Source organism: Triturus cristatus, chromosome 3_1 (genome assembly GCF_964204655.1).
Source record: "Triturus cristatus chromosome 3_1, aTriCri1.1, whole genome shotgun sequence".
Lineage (NCBI taxonomy): Eukaryota > Metazoa > Chordata > Amphibia > Caudata > Salamandridae > Triturus > Triturus cristatus.
The window spans coordinates 123924022-123940980 of record NC_140583.1 but is presented as its reverse complement, the minus strand read 5'-3'; the positions used below and the strand labels follow the sequence as shown (position 1 = coordinate 123940980).

General features: G+C 45.5%; 1 protein-coding gene across 18 annotated transcripts in view; it reads right to left on the bottom strand.

Annotated features, from left to right (window-relative positions):
* Positions 1–16959, bottom strand: part of PPFIA1 (PPFI scaffold protein A1) — a 775827-nt gene that overhangs the window by 133243 nt on the left and 625625 nt on the right. For all 18 annotated transcript variants that reach the window (XM_085643557.1, XM_085643540.1, XM_085643545.1 and 15 more), the window contains 2 exons: positions 13391–13566; positions 13206–13303 (listed from right to left, as the gene is read on the bottom strand). In XM_085643557.1, the coding sequence (XP_085499683.1) occupies positions 13206–13303; positions 13391–13566 (274 nt within the window). The remainder of the gene's footprint in view (positions 1–13205; positions 13304–13390; positions 13567–16959) is intronic.

Sequence of the window (16959 nt, the reverse complement as noted above, 5' to 3'; positions counted from 1 at the left end):
TTTGTTGAGAAACTTTTACGAGGAAGGATTCGTCCTCGCCCGACTGCACCGACCGTGTTGCGCGCTGCCCTCAAATCAGTTGGTGGACAAATATATATATTTATATATATACTTTAATTATAAGAAAGGCCTCAATGTATAACAAAAACCTTATTCCCTGACGAAAACAAAGGACAACAACTGTGCTACAAACTTTAGGCAGTGCAATCACAAACAGATAAGGCAGGACTTTTGACAAAGACCCTAGATTTCACAGTTGACAGTGTGTAATGAAATGTACTAGTTACTCTCCAAGCGGCATACAAGGAGAACTGTTAAAAATGAGTTCAGAGTCTGTGTGCATGCATAAAGTCAAGGCATCCTTACATTGTCTTATGCCATGAGCAATAAAAAGTGGACGAAGGCAGTCTCTTCTACCCTTCAGGGAAAAGGTGCAGAACTTGACAAGCAAGGTAGGGGAACACATCTGCCTTTCTCAAGTGTGCTCCTAATACTATAGGACATTTTGTAAACATTCATGGTGCCGATTTTATCCCAAGGAGAGCACCCTGATTGGTAATATACATAGTCTACCACAAACAAGGTATTTCTCATGTCTGCTGTTCATCGGAAAGCGCAGGTAGGCATCCTTGAGGTCTATGGTTGCAATGTAGTACCCCTTTCAGAGTGGGATGACTTCTTGAAGTGCGATCATCTTGACCTTTTGGGTCTTCAGAAACTTGTTCAAGAAAATGAGGTCCAGGATAGGCTTTAGCAGCAGAAAACAAAAAGTAAAGTATACCCCCTTGTGACATTATTCCCTTGGCACCAACTCTATTCCCCGATTTTGTAGGAGATCTTCCACTTATTGCTGCAAGTTCTGTTTTATAGTTTACAGTCTGTGGTCTGCGGTCTAACTTTATGCAATAACGGTCTTACAATGCGGAGTACCAATGTGTTGATGCTGTTTTCTCCACTCCAGGCGTAAGCCTCCTACACAGTGTTGTGTGTCGAGGGATTTCCATTTGGGACTTCCTTTTGGGGTCTTGTACCTTTCCTCTAGCGGCTCTGTCCTGCTGTCAGAGCATCAAGAGGTAATGCCACTGTGGGGCGGTGCTCTTCGTGCTGGTTTTTGGCATGAATTTGTCTGTGGTGTATTGGGCTAAAGCCCATCACTAGAGCTCCTGCCACTTTGCTGTTTCTTTGTTCTTCTCCATTTGTTGGAGGGAATCATCGACTGCCAATAAAAACATGGTTTCTCTCGTAAAGCGCAAACTGATGACTGATGCCTGTACATCATATTTAAACCCTGATCGTCTCAACCATGCACGTCTCCTAAAGTTGGTATCAGTATAAGTATGCTTACGAGCTGTGTCTGCTGCATCTAGTGTAGATTTCAGGCAGGTATAGGCAATAGTTATACCCTATTGTATTATTGCCTTTGCTCTTTTTCTTTATTGCTGTGGGAGTTGTTGCACGCGGTCAACATTCTTTGACTGCTGATCCGCACATCTGTCAGGAGGGCACTAGAGTTAGCAATGTACCATTGAGTGGCAGCTGTTCTTAGTCTTCCTCCCCATCATCTCTATTCTTTTACTTTACTTGTCAGGAGGTGGGCCAATGAATGAGGGTGCATTTTCGCTTTCTGGCCCGTAGTGACAATCATGGAATCTATAGGAGTATTGTTCTTTACGTATGTAGGGTATTTCGTGGAGTGGCTAAATATCCTGTAACTCCAACATGCACCCTGTATGACCCTTGGGCATGAAAATAAGGAAAGCTGGATGACGCAATAGGCACCTCTCCACACCCGAAATGGCAGAGGAAGAACCATGGAATTTTATTGGCACTTTTTTGGGAGTGAATCCATCTTAGGTACTGTATCAACTCTAGAAGGCCATGTGTGGGAGGCCTAGAGGCTTTAGAATGTTAAGCTGAAAGAAGCTATTACTGTTTCTACTGGAACAATCATGAGTTTTCTCTTCGAAGAGTGCCTGCAAGCTGGCATGCTCTGGTCAGCAGACAAGCAGAATAGACACAGAAAACCCATCCTCATTTGCTATCTGGCCATCACCCTAGCTGGAGGAGTCGAAAGGTGAGAATATCAGCTCCTATATTGAAATATGTTGACAACAAAAGGTTTTGAAATACCCTGATTATAAGGACAAAGTACATCTGTTGAATGGAAAGTTTGAACAATACAAATGGTTTATCTAGGTTCCTCCTCTCATGAATCCCACAAAAATGCAAAAATGTAAAGTGACCAAGAGCGAAGTCTCAGCTTTGAAGTAAGCTTTACCTAGTGTAGATACACTTTTAAAGACACATGTCTAAGTGCTCTGGATGTGAGGTGTCCGTTTCTTATTTTGTACACTTCTGTATAAAAAGTAAGGCTCAAGAAATACTGTAGTTTTTTGGTTAAAAACACAAACTATTGAGATATTTCTGAGGTCCATCTTGGGCTCCATTCTTGCTACTCACTGTACGATCATTCTATGAACCTGAGCAGAAGAGCAGGCTCTTTTAACTATCTAATAGCTTCCCATTAGCCATTGCATATCATCTTCGGTTCAGTATGCCTTTGGAGACCGGAGTTTATTAGACAAAAACCATAGCCTCATATTATGCAAACTAGGGCCAAGAAGTTAGATTTGTGCTGTGGACTGACATCTATTTCTTAATTCTTTCCGCGCCCAAATCATGGTTGTAGTTCATTCGGAAAATATATATGCATTTGGAAGTATGAGACATAAAAGGACGAAATGAGTAAAAGTAGAACTATTCAGTATTATTCACTGCAATTGGCATAGCAACACCTTCTTAAACCTTATTCTCTTGCTAGCTGCACGAGTGGACAAGTTACTTACATTCGGCAACGCCTTATCTAGTAGAGACAGGATCTAGCCACAGATTCCTTATCTTAGAATCCTCCTCAGGCACCAGACTGGATACAGAAACTTTTCCAGCATTGGCAGAGGGCGATGAGCAACTCTGTAGCGATGTTGTCTCCCGGATGTGATGTAAACTGTGGCCATATGAGCCCTCCTCCGAAGCACCAAAGTCTGTTTTTGTGACTATTTTTGCGCAAACAACGCGGAGCTACTTGGAGAAACAATCTCTGGCAATAGTGTGCCAAAAAGGGGAAAGGAATATGCTACTTACCAGTATGCATCTGTTCTTGGCATGTAGAGCTGCAGAGTCACACACTGAGGATAAGATCGCCATCTGGTGTTGGGCTCGGATGATTGCAGGTTGTTGTTGTCTTCGGAGAAGCCTTTGGTCACGAGGTTGGTGACTCCTCCCCTGGACAACAGTGCGCATGGGCATCCACTCCATCGGCAGATTGTTTTTCGCCATGTTGGGAAAAGATGGAGTATATAGAAAAGAAAGAAAGGATGTCCATGTGTAATGTCTAAGTAAGACGGATGCTGGAACAGATACAGGTCCCGGGGAGGCGGGCGGGCGTGTGTGACTCTGCAGCTCTACATGCCAAGAACAGATGCATACTGGTAAGTAGCATATTCCGTTCGAGGCATATGAGCTGCAGATCACACACTGAGGATAGATTATACAGCAGTGCTCCCCTTAGCGGTGGTCGCCTGTATCCGTTGCAGCAGTTTGAAATAAAGTTTTTAGGACAGCCTGGCCCACGGAGGCCTGTTGTTTGGCCTGCACGTCAACACAATAGTGTTTAGTGAAGGTATGCGTGGTAGACCATGTGGCTGCCTTGCAAATGTCTTCTAAGGGAATATTGCCTAAGAAGGCCATAGAAGCCCCTATTTTACGCGTGGAGTGCGCCCTAGGGGGAACTGTGAGTGTACGTTTAGCCTTGAGGTAGCATATTTGGATGCATTTAACTATCCACCTGGCTATCCCTGATTTGGAGATTGGGTTGCCTTTGTGTGGTGGCGCGAAAGCAACAAAGAGTTGTTTTGTCTTTCGAAAAGGTTTTGTTCTGTCGATGTAATAAAGCAATGCTCTTTTAACATCTAAGGTATGTAGGGCCCTTTCAGCTACCGAGTCTGGATTTGGGAAAAAGACCGGTAATTCTACTGATTGGTTAAGGTGGAAAGGGGAAATCACTTTTGGAAGAAATTTAGGGTTTGTCCTAAGAACCACTTTGTTACGGTGTAGTTGTAAGAAAGGTTCTTCAAGTGTAAGGGCTTGTATTTCACTTACTCTGCGCAGGGAAGTGATTGCGATAAGGAAGGCTACCTTCCATGTTAGGAATTGCAATTCACATTTGTGCATAGGTTCAAATGGGGGGCCCATGAGTCTTGTTAGGACCACATTGAGATTCCACACTGGGGCAGGTGGCAATCTTGGGGGAAGAATCCTTTTGAGACCTTCCATAAACGCTTTGATGGCTGGTACCTTAAAAAGGGACAGGTGTTGCCTATTTTGCAAGTAGGCTGCCAAGGCTGCTAGGTGTAATCGTATAGAGGAATACGCTAGATTGCATCTTTGCAAGTGTAGTAGATAGCAAATGATGTTTTGGATGGAAGCATCCAATGGATGTATGTCATTATTAGCGCAGTAGATGGCAAATCGTTTCCATTTAGCGGCATAACACGCTCTAGTAGTAGGGCGTCTGGCTTCTTTTATGATATTCATACAGTCTGGAGGGAGATTGAGGTAACCGAACTCTAAGACCTCAGGAGCCAGATCGCTAGGTTCAGTGTTTGAGGATCTGGGTGTCTGATTTCTCCATGGTTCTGGGTTAACAGATCCGGGGAGAGGCGTAGCTTTTGATGTGGAACTAAAGATAGTTCCAGAAGTGTGGTGAACCACGGTTGACGTGCCCAAGTGGGAGCCACTAGTATTAGTGTTAGTGACTGTTGTTTCAGTTTGCGTACCACAAATGGAACTAGTGGGAGAGGCGGAAAGGCGTACGCAAATCTGCCTGACCAGTTCATCCATAGGGCATTGCCCTTCGACTGTGGGTGTGGAAACCTGGCGGCGAAGGTTGGGCATTTTGTGTTTTCGGGAGTGGCGAACAGGTCTATGTCTGGTTGTCCCCACTTCTGGAAGAAGGGGAGTAGAACTTTGGGGTGTAGTTCCCATTCGTGGATCTGTTGTGTGTGGCGACTTAGGAGGTCGGCCACTTGGTTGTGGATCCCTGGGAGATGTTCTGCTAACAGGTAGATGTTTTGGGGAATTGCCCATCTCCAGATTTGCTGTGCCAGTTGGGACAGTTGGAGAGAGTGTGTCCCTCCCTGTTTCTGTATATAATACATTGTCGTCATGTTGTCTGTGCGTATGAGGACAGTTTTGTTCTTTAGGTGAATTTGAAAGGATTTTAGTGCTAGGAACACTGCTAAGAGTTCCAGGTGGTTGATGTGGAGCAGTTTCTGTTGACTGGTCCATCTGCCCTGAGTGGTATGGTGAAGGAGGTGGGCTCCCCACCCCGTGAGAGATGCGTCTGTAGTTAGCACAACTTGTGGAAGAGGCTCTAAGAACGGTCTCCCTTTGGACAGGTTGATGGTGTTCCACCATTTCAGTGATCGAAGTGAGCGACTGTCCACCAACACCAGATCGGTAAGTTGTCCGTGAGCTTGGTTCCACTGTTGTGCTAAGCATTCTTGTAAGGGACGCATTTGAAGTCGTGCGTGTGGGACTATGGAGATGCAGGACGCCATCATGCCTAGGAGCTGCATGAACACTCTTGCTGGAAGAGATGGATGAGTTTGAAATTGAGAGATGAGATTTTGTATACTGGCTATCCTGGCTGTGCTGGGATAGGCAATGGCTTTGGATGTATCTATGGTTGCTCCTAGATACTGATGTAAGTGGGAAGGTTGTAGGTGGGATTTGGGGTAGTTGATAGTGAATCCCAAATCGTGGAGAGTTTGAATCGTGCGATGAGTGTGGAGAACGCATTTTTGGTATGTATTGGCTTTTATGAGCCAATCGTCCAGATAGGGGAAGACATGGATCTGTTGTCTTCTGAGATGCGCTGCCACGACTGCTAGGCACTTGGTGAACACTCTGGGTGCTGTTGTTACTCCGAATGGGAGAACTGTAAATTGATAGTGTTGCCCATCTACCACAAATCGTAGATATTTTCTGTGAGCGGGATGCATAGGGATGTGAAAGTATGCGTCCTTGAGGTCCAATGTGGCGAGGAAGTCTCCCTGTTGTAAAAGTGGGAGGACTTGTTGGAGAGTGGTCATGTGAAAATGATCCGAATGTATATACTGGTTTAGTAGTCTGAGATCCAGTATGGGCCTTAGTGTTTTGTCCTTTTTGGGAATGAGGAAGTATAGAGAATATACCCCTTTTCCCTGATGTTGAAGGGGAACTGGTTCTATCGCATGTTTTTGTAACAGGGATTGAACTTCTTGTTTGAGGAGAGAGAGATGATGCGAGGACATTGGACGTTGTTTGGGCGGTATGTTTGGGGGGGATTGTATGAGTTCGAGGCAGTAGCCAGACTGGATAATTTGTCTTACCCACCTGTCTGTGGTGATGGAAGTCCAGACAGGCAGGAATTGTTGGAGTCGTCCCCCGACCGGAGTGGAATGGTCTGGGGGGAGTGGTGGCAAGTCACTGTTTGGTGGCTGGTGAGGTGCGGGTGTTGTTGTTATTGCCGCGTCCTCGACCTTTGTTATTGTTTCCCCTATAACCTCCCCGGAAGTAACCTCTGTTAGGGGATGTTTGTCCAGAATTTTTAAAGGTGGACGTGGTCTCAGTTGATGTGTTTTTGGAGCCTCCTCTATAAAAGGAGCGACGAAAGGAACCCCGGTTCTGTTGAGACTGCAGTGCTCCCATAGACTTGGCAGTTTCATTATCCTTTTTCATTTTTTCTAATGCAGTATCCACTGCAGGGCCAAATAGCTGCTCTTGGTTGAAAGGTTGAGCAAGAATTGCGGTTTGAACCTCCGGTTTAAAACCGGAAATACGGAGCCAGGCATGTCGTCTGAGTAAGACGCCAGTATTGACCGCTCTAGAAGCAGTGTCTGCTGCATCTAAGGCGCATTTAATGGAGGCATTAGATATTAATTTGCCTTCTTGGATGAGGTCAGAGGCCTGGGACTTAAAGGGTTCAGGCAGATGCTGCATAAGGTCCTCAAGTTGGTCATAATGCGCTCTATCATACCTGGCTAACAGGGCCTGGGTATTGGCAATACGCCAATGGTTAGCCGCCTGCGCGGCGACCCGTTTGCCCGAGGCTTCTAAAAGCTTAGACTCCTTGTCTGGGGGAGGCGTTTCTCCAGTTGTCTGAGAGTTAGCGCGCTTCCTGGCATTTGATACGACTAGGGAGTCTAAAGGGAGCTGGGCCTTAATGTATGCAGGGTCTTGCGGGGCTGGTCGGTACTTTTTTTCGATGCGTGGGTTGAGCACCCTAGCTCGAACAGGGTCGTTAAAGACTTCAGTAGCATGCTTTATAACCCCTTTGATCATGGGCAGTATGTGGACAGTCTTTTGTGACTGCTCAAAGGTATCAAGGAGGAAGTCCTCTTCAATGGCGTCTGTGTGCATTGTAACGCCGTGGAATGTTGCTGCCCTATTTATAAGTTGGCCGTACCCTAGGTGGTCATCAGGAGGGGAGGGCTTGGAAGGGTAGGTAGTGGGGTCAGGCATGTCAGGTATAGGATAAGACCAGTCATCCATGGGTGCTGGGTCTGGGAACGTAAAAGGGTCGTTTGGGTCAGCAGGATCATCAAATAAATCAGGGTCCGCCCCTCCCCCTAAGTCATCATTATCATCCTGTGGAGGAGGTGAATGATAGGGAGATGGTAAAGGTAAAGGTAAAGGAGAAGCAGGAGGAGGAGGGGGGGACGGGTTAGGAGGTAAAACAGGAGAGGAAGGACGAAGTGGTGAAGTAGCACAGTCCTTTTTCCGTATGGGAGCTGGGGGAGGTGTAGTGTCCAGCTTCCGCTTTTTATATGGGATGGCAGTCACATGTCCTGTTTTAGGATTGATGTAGATCCGCTTCTGAGTAGGATCTGGTCGAAAAAGATCATCTGGCTCCGAAGGTGGTGTCTGTGACGTCCGCTTCGGGTCTTTATGAGCTTGTTTCGGCGGGGACGCAGTTTTCGGCTCCGATGATTTTTTCGGGTCCGATGGATTTTTCGGTGCCGACTGATTTTTCGGTGCCGACTGATTTTTCGGTGCCGACTGAGGTTTCGGTGCCGATTGATGTTTCGGTGCCGACTGAGGTTTCGGTGCCGATTGATGTTTCGGTGCCGAATGAGTTTTCGGTGCCGATGGACTTTTAGGCATCGATGTTGAAGAACGTTTCGGTGCCGGTGGAGACTTCGGTGCCGAGGAACGTTTCTGTGCCGAAGGAGATTTCGGTCTTGGAGCCTGTTTCGGTGCCAACAATGAGTGTTTGGGTGCCGAGGGTGTTAAAGGCACAATTAGGTGAGGTTTGCTCGAGCCCGAGCCACCCACAGGCTTAGATGTCTTCGGAGCCGGGCCCGAGGGCGGGGCTTCTGAAGAGGATTTCCGGTCGCGACTGGGCCCAACTGGCGGAGTCTTGACCACTGCTTTTTTGGATGGGGCAGGGGCAGGGGGGGTGGTACTCACACGCTGCCCTGGAGTGATGAGGTCATCGGAATCGTCGGCTTCGGACACGATCTCGAGATCTTCGGTGTCGTCTTCGGGAACATCTTGAGCAAAGATGTCTTCCGGTTCTGGAGCTGGTTTGGCCATAATATGGCGTCGAGCTCTTCGGTCCCGGAGGGTCTTCTTCGAACGGAAAGCGGAACAAGCTGGACAGGTGGACTCGTTGTGTTCCGGCGACAGGCAGAGGTTGCAAACCTCGTGGTGGTCACTGTGGGGGAACTTCGCTCCACACTGGGGGCATTTTTTGAAGGGTGTCCTGTCCATCAGCCGCTTCCGGAACCGGTCCGAGTTGATGTCGACGTCGATGGAATACAAATCAAAGAGTTAAATCGATTGCTGGAAGTTTTCTGCTGGAGCGGAAAAAAGTTCATCCGAACCCAATGGCGGAAAAAAACAATCTGCCGATGGAGTGGATGCCCATGCGCACTGTTGTCCAGGGGAGGAGTCACCAACCTCGTGACCAAAGGCTTCTCCGAAGACAACAACAACCTGCAATCATCCGAGCCCAACACCAGATGGCGATCTTATCCTCAGTGTGTGATCTGCAGCTCATATGCCTCGAACATCTAGTATCAACAAGTACAGTATAAAAGAACAGAAGTAAAATGCAAAGAGGGAATCTAGGAGACAACAGGGCCCTCAGTTCGCAGAGAGGGGACTATGGGTGGGTCAAAAAGGAATCTGCGGCTCGATTCTGTTTTTACCAGATAAGGCATTAGCGACGGTAAGTGATAGAGACATCTAGCCGCAGATTCCTTATCTTATAATCAGATGCCCAAGCAATACCATCCTTAGAGAAGGGGCTGCAAACTGACCTCACCAAAGAGCGACACATAGGAGAAGCCGGTTCAAAAGATAGAAAAGGACCAGACTATCCAAAAATGATAGATGAAGCAAGCTGCTCACCGTGAGGACTGATTAACAAGAAGGACTATGGGAGCCCATAGGGAGTGGAAAGCTATACAACTGTAAGAACACGGTACAGAACTAAGAAAAGAGGCACCCCAAAAGGATATGCAACCTAAGATTGGGGAATACAAAGGGACCAATGACAATAGTCCACAGAGCCCATGCAAAAAACAAACGGAATGAACAAACAACGTGCTCAGGTGCAGCAACACGTACAACGAATAAAAAGCACCCACCAATTGTCGAGGAAACTATCCTGAGATACAAATTAAAAAAAAAAATAGAACTCCAATGTTAGAATGATGGAGGAAAGAATAATGAATGCTGAAAAGCATCGCTAGGAAACAACAAGGATGGTAAAAGAAACCGCTCTTCCATTAAGAACTTTAAAGTATATAAGGCATCCTCTGATAGAATGTAACAGAGGCACTCACTGAAGAGAAGGCAGGAAACAGACAAGTGCAACCAAGTAGGCTAAACCAGGTAACCAAGAAGGGTGTAGGAAAAATGAAGTGACGCACACTGTATAGAAGGCCAGATGACCATATGTGCACAAGACACATACACACACACACATATACAAACACACATATACACACACACACATACATAAGATGATATATATATATATATATATATATATATATATATATCTCAGAAGTAAAAGACCTCTACAAGAGATCCAATCAAGAGACAGGTATATACATGCAGAGACATATATATCCAAGAGAAATGTATACAAGGATAAATATGCATAGAAAACCATTGAAATTCCCGTAGGCACGCAAGTCATACAGGGTAAGCGAAAGTATAGCCACTATGTCGAAGGTAACCCACATACTCCGCCAGTGAGCGGGAGGATGATAAGTGGAGGATGAAGGGTACTCCATGAACTGTAGTAACCAAGGGAGAGCAGAGCTAATACGTCCGACAGTGGGAACGAAGAAATTACGAGAGTAACTGAGGTGGAGAAAGAAAGACAAGGCTGAAAATAGAAAGACAATGCATACTAAGAATAGGAAATGGAAGACCTTGCCCACTACAGGAGAACTAGGGCAACCATCCAAGAACCAACACCACCGACTGAAGGATGCCAGTAGGTGGCAGCAGGAAAAGATAATGAAGACTACGACGGCGACGAAGAAGAAGGTGAAGAAGACCACCTCTAGCATAAAATGAAGAGCTGGCAGGAACGAAGGGCAACAGGCCGTTGATTATTACAATCACACATTGTCCAACTTACAGAAGAAATACCCCACCAAGAAGGGGGGTGAAATGCAACCTATCCGTCTAGTATACTAGACTGCTGTAGACGAACCGTCACAGGAGGACGATAAGGCTTGAATGGTGGAACCAAAAAGAACCAATAGGAACATAACATGAGAATCCATGCGTTCCAAAGACTAAAACAAAGCAAAGTAAAGGGTCACTGGAAATTAAAGTAAATTAGGCCAAACAGGTCACCTGCCTGAGGCACCAGCATAACCCACATGGACATTAGGGCAGAGAAAAGAGGAAGGCAAAGTCCCTATAAGGGGTGCAAAGTGCATAAGTAGCACACAAATATGCCTCCGAGGCACACAAATAAGTTCCCCGAAATCAGGGAACAAGGCTATAGTACAACTACACAACAAACAGAATACCTGCCAAAGTAAGTACTCTGGTAGGAAGATTAGAGCGGCGAAGAAGCCAAAAGAATAGACTCCGAGGAGACTGCAAAGTATGATAAGTTGCTGGAAACGAAACCTGTCAACTACAGCATAAATGATAAAAAGTACAGAGTAGAAAGCAGGAACGCCACACTGGGTGTATTCCTGGAGGGGAGAGAAGAACTTCGTCCCAGGTAGGTGGGAGAGTTGAAACCAGGGGAAACAACTGTACCTGACTACCTTAGTACAACAATAGAGAGTTAGGACTCCGTACCAGCATGACTATCCCTGAACCGGCATAAAGCTGAGTAGGCGTGCGCACCAAAAAGGGAGGTGAGGTGCCATCTAAAGGCATGTTGATCAAAGCAATTTGCACAGACCTCTAAAAACCAGAAAGTACATAACCATGCACGCAGACTTCGAGCAATAGAAGAGGCCATAGCTCGACCAACAGAATCAGTAGTATCCATACGGCAGCGGATGCCAAGTGTGGCAGCTTGTTGTCCATCTTGTACCAGGGAACAAGAGTAGTCCGGGCTTCCTCCGGAAGGGAAGGCAAGAGGAAATCCACAGAGTCCAATAAGGCGTGTGAGAAGCGGGCGAGCACACAAGAAGTGTTCAGAATGTGCAGAGCAGCACTAGAAGAGAATACGCCTACCACAAGCATTACACTTTGTGGCCTCCCTTTCCGGAGGGACAGGCAGTAGAAAATATTCAGTGTGGCTAAAGCAGCCTGAACCACAAAGCTTTGACATCCAAGTTGACAGGAGAGATCTTCCAGGGCCGGGCGATGCCTGTGAGAGATTGATTGATTGATCCACAAGGAGCCCAGTTTCGGGTTTAGTCCAAGCACCCAACAAGAGGTCGAAAAGACAGTCACTATAAGGAAGTACAGGCTCAACATTAGACTGGGCAGGGTGTAGAACACCATTTAGGGGGTCTGTTGACAATTCCAGTGAAGTAATGTGCAAACCTGGAGCAATCGAAACTCGATAGAACATGTCCGACAGCGCGGAACTCGCCTCCGGTGCAAGACTAGGAGGAGACAGGAGGCTGGTGAAGATTCTAAGCCACTGGCGTCACCCAAGTTTAGTAACCAGTCAGATTGTATAGGGGATGGTACCGTCTCCGGAATTGGAGGAGGACACACCACACCTTCTGTAGTACTTCCACAACCATTGCCCTCAGAAAGAAAACGCAGAGGAAGGGCGTCTGAGATGGTAGACTTCATCGGCGCCGTAACCGAAGCCAGTCGACGATGAGAAGGCGACACCTAGACGCCGGAGGATCCTTTCTAAGCCAGCAGACAAGAGCCCGACGCCGACAGAGGAGACAGAAGACCAGAACCGGGAGCCGAGATGGGCTGTGTAACCAATGCAGCTGAGATGTCAAAAACAAGAGGCCGACCTGAAACAGTGTGACAACCCAACAGCGGAGATACAGGCACAACCATATGCACTTATGTGGGGCCCAAGGGCACTCCAGAGGAAGTTAACAACTCAAGTATAGAAAGAAGAAATTGAGAATTTTGTCTCATCTGGGTCAAATACGCTCCAGCCCCAGGAAAGGTAGGAAGACGGGGCGGACTCGTGCCTCAGCACTACAACAGAAGAGATGATCAGCGGTAGGCGACAGCCCCAAGACTGACTGCCAAGACTTACCTGCGGATGCCGAAGGTGAATTACAGCGCCTTGAGAGCCTCACGGATGAGTAGTGACCTACACAAATCCCTGATTGAATGACGCCCGCCGGAACGGCTCCTAAAAAGGACGCGCAGTGGGTCCCCACAGCACTTATGGGACAGAGGACGACAAAAAGACTTCGAAGACTGTGAAATTCATGGAGTCTGGAATCACCACTGGATCCTCTTCCGGAGCTGGTGGTATCGGTACAAGGAAGAGCCCAGCGCACATCTTACAGCCGGAGGAGAAGCATGTACCGGAGTCAGTACGGGGCCCGAAGTGGATCCCACAGGGTCATATGGTGCCAAGGAAGGAACCCAAAGAGTAATCTGCAGTTATATGTATCTATCAGAAATGTGCAGAGCAAAACCCAACAATCACAAGATTAACTGATGAGAAATGTAAGGAGCATTACCTTTTAATTCGTTCTGGCTTTCTTCTCTTCTTTTCTCAAGTTCTTTCCTATCATAATTTAACTTTCGTAGGCACATAATGCCACACTGTAAGCTGTTCCTGTTAGAGAACAAAATCCCATGTCAATAATGCATCATTGATATGCCGCAAGTCTGTAAAACTGCTTTAATTTCATACTAATTGTACCTGTGAAAACTGTCAACCATTTTAAGCTGTCCACGTAGATCTTTTTTTGTTAAGTGATCCAGCATTCTAGCATCCACTAGGCATTCCATGAAGTAGCTACGGTATTGAGGTAACCCTAAACTTGGTAACCACTCATTGCCGATCCACTCATGATTCATATCACCATATGCCAAGGTCTATCAACAGGGATAAAAGGACAAAGATTAGCAAACATTTACTTTGAAGACAATAACTTGAGAATAGCATGATAAGTTCTCTACATTATTTAAGAGAATTAATAGAAATGATGCATTTTTTACTCAAATTTGAGTATTAACAAGAACCTTACAAATGTTAGTCACTCGCAGTAAAAATAAAAAAAAAAGGGCAATTCTGCATGAGCACTGCGTCTGGAAGTCTGTAATATAATTACAACTGGCATTGTGCAAGTTAAGAATAAGTGAAACTGCCTAAAACAAACACTCAGTAAAGTAGGTATGTAGTGAGCTGAATACAGTGATGTGGGCTGTCCATTATAAAGTGTTGTGGAAAGGAATAGACATTAGAATAGATAAGTTATGCAATTGTGTGCTGAGACTTTAGTAGTTAAACGTATGTCAAAACAATGTTTTTTGCCAGTTTCTTATATTTTGGATGACCATGCCTTTTGAGTGCCAACTGTGTTATGTTTTTTTAATGAAAGAAAGACTACCATTTAACTGAAAACCTCAAACCAAGACTATTGTATAAGCAACTTTGCTCATGATCATCTTAACAAATTTAACAATGGCTGGGCTGTTCACTACTGTCCTGCCAAGTTGGCTGACACACAGCTCTTCAGCAGGTTGAGCGAGGTGTTGACAAAACTAACGACTGACAACTTTATTGAGCCTGGTATTAAAGTGAACAACTAAAACATAGCATTTTGACAAATGCGTAAATAATCTTTGACATTAAAACAATAATCCATTAAAGAATTTGAAATTCCACATGTCTAAAATTATTATAAGTAAAACGGTTTCGTTAATCTACTTAGCATTTACCTAAACCCTATTTAGTGTGCAGAGTGGGCAGAGGGTATTCACAAAGGATACTGCTTACTCTTGCAAACAATACAGGTAGCGGTAACTGTTTGAATTACACACATCATGAAGATCAAATTGAATGAGAGTTCAATTGAGACATTTATCAATCTTTCAATTAAGTCTTGGGACTGTAGGAACCCCTATTACATGAATGCAATGGTGTAAATACAGGGCCATTGGAACTCCTTGATACTGCGGCCGCAGTCTTCGTCAGATAATTCTAGATTTGCCACACTGGCCATATAATTATTCATCTGCTGCATAATCTGCAGATTTCAACCAAATAAAAAATGTGTTTCTAGTGCAAATGGATCAAAAGTTACAAAAAATATGGCAAGATTGTTTATGCGCAGTTGAGAGCCCTTCCTAAAAGTGAACTGGTCAGCTTTCAGTTGCTTATGTCTGTATTTGGTTGTTAAACTGGTACTAATGAGGTGAAATCTTTGCCCAACCAATATTATCATGTCTAACAATTACAAAATATTTGTCACATCATGCCGCATAATTTGCCTTTTTGTGCTGCATAAATAAGTCAACTCTGCCACACAATGTTGTGCTCCCCTGCTGCATTATTGCAGTGGCTCAGGGAATATTTCATCCTTCAATATGGTGTAAAGGCAAGCAGGGTGATGGGCAGGAATCAGAGCACAGACAATAACATTACTCTACAAAACAAAGAAGCATTTTGTTTGGTTCTCCTTGTATGAATCATAGGTACAAACTAGGAAATAATTCTAAGCACACTTCATGGTAAATGTAATAACTCACTAGCGATGAGTATTTTTAAATCAACAAAACACAAACAATGATCTAGTTGAGCACATGCAGCAATTAGGTTAAAAAAAATAAGACACCCCAGAATTCCGCTCAACTCTTTCTATTTTCATCAATACTATCAAGGGCCATGTTGAATGAAACAACTTTGAGAGCACAATCATTGGTTGCACTGCAATATTGGGATGGTAAAAAAGCAGCTGAAATTACAATTTCTTCTTTTGTGTTTTGAATCTCTATTTCTTTTTGAAAAGATTCAATCATCATAAACCCCTCAAACCCCCACCATCCAAAGGCATGTAGGCGACATACATGTTTATTACAACAAATCACATCTTATGGGTCCGGTCAGGGTCGGGCGTCGCTGGGTCAGACAGTGTTCCTCGCAGGGTATCAGGTCTGAGACTCTGTCTCCTTATTTGAAGGGATATCCAGTCCTTTCCCAATGTGGGTAGGCCTCTTCCGTCTTTATTACCCAGTCTCTTCCCCCCATGTTCTACCTGGGCCCCAAATTCTTTCCCATGTACCAGTTCAAATCCTCCTCCCATTCCTGCAGTGTGGGTGGAGTGGGAGAGCCCCATGTGTTTCTAAATATCACTACGGGCCACCATAAAGGACAGGTTAGAAAAGAGTAGAATATAGCGGTCCAGTGTGTGTTCGGCCAAATTCCCTCTGACTAATTGGGACAAAAGCTACACCTCCTCACACAAAGTCTCCGAGATTTGTTTACCAACACTTTTTGCAGTAATGCACCACGTTTGTACAGTCCCACAGTGTGTATATTAAGATACCTCTCATACAGCATCCCTTGAGACACAGATCATCCTGTGTCTGACCCATACGAAACAAAAGAGTCAGAGATTTTGAACTGGATCAGTCGGCAACCTGCCCGCATCACTACGTCCAAGGTACTCACATGCCTGAGTCCAGTCTTTGTCCTCTAGTCTGCGCAGATCCCCTCCCATTTTTACCATAATGGCTCTATTGAGGGAAGGCTATTTTGCAATAATGTGAAGTAGATACAGGACCCTGCATGACTCGTATGGGGGGAACCCAGCATCCTACACTCCAAGAGGGACTCCTCAATCTTCTCCTGTAATGCTTCACACTTCGCAAGTAAAAACCTCAATTGTTGGTATTGCAGGAATTGGCTTTTGGAGAGGTTGTATTCAACTGGCACTTCAAGAGACATTTTTTTTGCCTTCCTCCAGACATCCTCCATGTGGGAAATTGCCAACAGGTCCCTTTATGATGGCCCGTCTACATATCTTAGGCCGTGCAGTAGGTGGAGTCCCAGAAGGGACTCTAACGTCACCCTACCCCACTATCTGTGTTCATGTTATTCTTTTCCATATGGTAATTACTGTATGTCGGGGTGGGAGCGTCCTGACCTAGGACATGTGACGTTGGTAATCCTCTGGGATCATAGAGGAGCAATACACACATAGTGAGGGCTCCTGATGAGATGAAAAGGCCCAGTCGTTGCCTGTTGGAAGTTGTGAGGCCCTGTAGTAGAGTGGGTGGTTGAGGAGAACAATACCTCCATCCGTCTGCCGTCTAGTCAGTAGGGACAAGGCGATTCTGGGAATCCCCCTGCCCCAGAATACTTGGGTCACACTGGCTACTTTGCGGAACAAAGCATCCGGGATTGGGTATAGAGTATTTTGTAGTAGATATAATAACCTAGGTAGAGAGATCATTTTATATAGGGCTGCTCAGCCCAGGAGAGAA